This window comes from Phaethon lepturus, unplaced genomic scaffold (genome assembly GCF_000687285.1).
Source record: "Phaethon lepturus isolate BGI_N335 unplaced genomic scaffold, ASM68728v1 scaffold9038, whole genome shotgun sequence".
In the NCBI taxonomy this organism is placed as follows: Eukaryota; Metazoa; Chordata; class Aves; order Phaethontiformes; family Phaethontidae; genus Phaethon; species Phaethon lepturus.
The window spans coordinates 5289-9874 of NW_010556869.1; the positions used below are offsets into that span (position 1 = coordinate 5289).

At 38.7% G+C, this 4586-nt stretch overlaps 1 protein-coding gene across 1 annotated transcript in view; it reads right to left on the reverse strand.

Annotated features, from left to right (window-relative positions):
- Positions 1-517: 517 nt before the first annotated feature.
- UNKL (unkempt family zinc finger-like) overlaps positions 518-4586 on the reverse strand; it is a gene marked incomplete at its 5' end in the record, with an annotated part of 53757 nt that continues 49688 nt past the window's right edge. The window contains 3 exons of the mRNA XM_010292580.1: positions 518-673; positions 2948-3202; positions 4027-4229. Of these exons, the coding sequence (XP_010290882.1) occupies positions 518-673; positions 2948-3202; positions 4027-4229 (614 nt within the window). The remainder of the gene's footprint in view (positions 674-2947; positions 3203-4026; positions 4230-4586) is intronic.

Here is a 4586-nt window from a genome sequence, read left to right on the forward strand (position 1 = left end):
GTGCTTTTATATTAATGAGAGTTCTTTAAACATCCAAATAAACATAGTGTTAGACCGATTCCAAAAATACTGTCTCTGGCATTTCACACACAACAGACATGGCAAAGGGACCATTTGTACTGTTGAGTGTGTAGTTACTGTATCTACATATCCATTTTCTGTTAATGAAAATGACAGGTATAAACACTTCATTCAGGCATTATGGTAAGATTTATACAAAGTGATTACAGTGCAAATGAACCTAAGTAATTTGTGTACTAGGAATTTAAGTGGAAGTCAGAAAAGGCTGTGATGGGATTGGGTGGGAATGAAAGACTGCATCAAATGAGTGAAACTGATAGGTAAAGGTGAGCAAGCCTTATTCTCTACCTTAGAGCAACTAAGTTTCTCACATCAAAATGGAAATCAGTCTATCACTATTAAATGGATTAATTATGAGTGATGTAATTCTTATACAAAATACAAAACCACAGAATCATTTAATTCATGAACATGATATGACTACTGTGCCTGTATGTTACCACAGATTACTTTTTTTCTTGCAGGAGGGACATTCTTCTTGTGCAGCTGCACACCGATCACAAAGTACATAATGTTGACATGGGTTCACTATAATGCTACGATCAGCTTCCTGACATACGATACACTTTTTTGACTGAAGCTGAAAAATCACCTGTAAAAAGATTGTTGCGCTCAGTAAAAACGATTGCAAAGTATACAGTTGTGTTATAGCAGCTTTACGCTGAGCTGTCCCAAATAAAACTCTAATTTAACAACACAAAGGACAATGTTTTTGTATCACAGATAGCTGAATTGAGAGTCATAAGATCAAGAGCACACACAACCAAGTCCTAGCAGCTGGATGAGTATAGGTACTTTTAGAAAGGAAGATATCTAGGGTTGAACCTCTGGACAGAAATTTTCCTGCATAAATTGGGATGAGTGATGCAAACAAGCAAAAACAAAAACAAAGAGGAAATAAGCCTTTTTCATTGTCATATAGTCCCTCATTTTGCCATTCCAAACCACTTTTACATTTTCTCATGCTGTGGGAGATGTTCGCATTAGGACAAAATGGAAGCATCCCAAATGTGTGATACTTTTGAGTGAAGCTACTGACACAGGCTTTGGGGAGGATGTTAAAACTGTAAATAAATGTCTCCGTGTGATAAGCCATATTGCCCCTATTAAGGAATATGAAGAATTGAAAAGCATCTAAAAGCCATGTTAATTTTTGAAGAGCAAGACATGGTTCGGACTAAGGAAAGAACACAGAACGCTATGTGTGGCACTGCCTAAGTCAGCAACTTTCTCCTGGAAGGAAGAGCTAGGTGAGAAGAGGCCACGGTGGTAAAGGAAACCTGAGAAACTGAGGAGCTGGAAAAGGTTGTAATGGTTCTGATCACTTCAGCCTGGCCAAGATGACTCCCATTCCAGAATGTAGTGACTTTTTTGGTGAGAGATCCCAAGACTCTTTTGCTCCTCTTTAAAATCCCTTAGGAGAAAAATCATAGTGGTGCCTAATCCAGTCCAGAATCCAGTAAATGTACTTGATAACAGGAGCTTGGTAAGTAGCCAGTCTTGTTCTTGTCCACCTACTTTATTGGCAAAAACATAAATTATAAAACACTTCTAAAAAGAGCCTGGCTTTTTTTTGAAGGCTGTAGTTCATACTGATACAGAAGGTGCTGGACAGGAGATGCACTGAGACAGAGAAGACCCTGCTGAACTCAAATACGTACTAGAGTATGGCAGACTGTCCCAGTAGTGAAAGCAAATCTTTTTTTTGTTTTGTTTGGACAGTCCCATCAGAGTCAAAACAAAACAGCAAGAATTGGTGTCATATGTGGTGTCACTGCCCTTTCAGATTGCAGGGGAGAAAGCAATGTGAAACCAAGTTGTGCCCAGCAAGATTTGAAGTATGGTGCCTGGAGCAGTGCGTGGTCATTATTAGTTTCTTTGATGTGCTCAGAGGAGTGGCACCTGATATTCCCAGCTTTGAGAGCCCTGAAAAATGCCCTCAATCTGGCAGTGAAAAAGCATCCTAAATTTTGGCAGAAACTGAGTCTGGATTTGAGAAAAGGTGAAATACAGCAATATGCCACTAAGGGACTGAAGCATCTGACATACAAGGAGAAGGTGAAAGAGCTGGGATTGTTTAACCTTGAGAAGAGTAGCCTTGAGAGGAGGTTGCATCTTACCACTGTGTATAAATACTTGATGGGAGGGAGTAGGACAGATAGGGACAGACTCTTCTCAGTGGTATCCAGTGAAAGAAGAGGTAACGGGCACAAATTAAAATGCATAAAATTCCACATAGACATAAGAAAAAACTTTTCTTACTGTGAGGATGGTCAAACACTGGAAAAAGTTGCCTTTTTGCCATCCTTTGGCATCATCCATTGGAGATACTCAGAACACTACCGGGTAAGGCCCTGAGTGACCTGCTCGAGTGGACCGTGCTTTGAACAGGAGGTTGGACTAGGTGATCTCCAGAGGTCCCTTCTAATGTCAATGATTCTGTGCTCCAAGTCTGTACTGGCCTCTGACTACAAAAAACTCGTAGCAGGGAACCTCTCCACCTACCTTCTAAACCAGTGAAAAGCATGTAATTATTTTCATTTATCTAGGGCACCTATTTTTATTTATTTAGCTGGTGTCCAAAACGCTGGGGGTAAAAGCTGGCTTTAAATCTTTTTCTTTGATCACCCCAAGAATTCTTGTGAATCACTTGTAATCTGTTCTGACAGCTGATCAAAAACATAGAAGAATCCATTAGGCTGAGAAATCTGAACCATCCTCTATTCCAGAAAAGAAAGACACTGAGAGCAATTTGAAATTAAATGAATGCTCTTTGAAATGAAACCTGGCATAAATATGTCATTGAAGGTTACTGAGCTGCCAGTTTCAGTTAATGAAATATAGTTATGCAGATGAAGAAACTCACCTCATCTATTGTTTCTAAATCTAAGTGCAGCCGATTTTGTAACGAACGAAGCTTTGGTAAGGATATCTTTTCTGTATCTCCATAGTTTTTCATATAAGGTAATGTAGTAGATAGACAAGCAGCTATTTGTGCCTTCAGCTTCTTTAATTCATTTTCCACTTCCTCCTTCTTCTGAAGAGCGAGTTTTTTGTCTGCATCTGCAATGTTAGCACGTTCTTTTGCTTCTTGAGCCTCCTTCTGCCATGCATCACATGCCTGGGAGAAAAAGATTTCCAGAATATAAAAAAATCTTTTCTTTAAATTAACAACAGAAGAGCAAATTCAAAAGCCTTCAAAGATGCAGGCAATCTCTAATTTCAGACATAATGATGCACTTACTGTCAATTTAACACTTCTCCCTACTTACCCTACCTTGTAATTAACAACTCCTCTTGTTTTGTCTTAATGTAATTTTTAGGTATGTCACTGTTACTTGTCTGTAAACAGCCAGAAGCCTTTTTGGAGCTCTATAAATGGAACATGTTTTAAATGTTAAAATTGTAACTTAATGTCAAGAGACATCAAAAACTATCAAAATTTAGTACAGCTACTTAGCTACTCCTTGCCACAGAGAGAACATGAGGGGAAGGAAAGGACTACAGAAAATGCATTAGGCTGGCAGCTATCAACAACCTCAGTTTGATTGCTGAGATGGCTAGATCCTGTCCAGGTACACAGCCAGCGGCTGGCAAGCCTCTACTTTTTTTGCATGCTTATCATCTGAAAGAGGTATGGGAGAGAATGTGCATCTTTGGTTACGTGAACATCAAGACACATTGTTCAGCCCTATCCTGAATATGTGTAAGTGTCCTGGTATACAGAGGCAGATCTGTAAACTTTCAGAAAATGAATTGCCCTTTAAAAAGTTCAGTTTCCTTTATGTCGCTAGCTCATTTTGAGGGTGGAAAAAACATTCCTTTGACTAACCGTAATAAAACTCTGAGTCCAAGATAAGAAGATATGTAAAAAGGAAAAGCAGTAGGACCTGCTTGTTTGTTAAAAAAATATATATAATTTAATATTACCACAAATTAGCGTACCTGTTTTACTTGTTGCCAAGATTCTTCCCATTGTTTTAGTTTTCTCTTGGCATCATCAAGTTCCTGTCTAATTCGAGTTAGTTCATTCCCACTCGTGTTAGAACTTATTGAGGGGGTAGTGCCACTGCTTAGTACTGGGGAGGGACTAGGAGAGAAGCTCCCAGTTACAAAGTCCCAAATGCTCCCTGTAACACCATTTAAACCTGTAAAACAAAGGCAGAAAAAATAATCATTCTGCACACACATTTTTGCACGCAGAACAAAACAGATGTGCCACATACGCAAAATATATACTTTTATCTGCAAGACTCGTAACATTATTTCACTGTCTTCAGGAAAATGTTTACAGTATTTAGAGCAATTCGGGAGACTTACCACATATATTTTTTCTTGCCGCTTTTAAGAAAAGAAAGTACAGTCCACAAAAGGAGAAGGAAGAGTGGGAATTCATTTATATACAAAAAGCTTTGTTCCTAGCAGCTCATACATAATTTTAATTCTTCCTCTTTCTCAGCTTTATGTTTTCCTTTAGCAAAATGCTCCAGCTAAAACGCATTCCT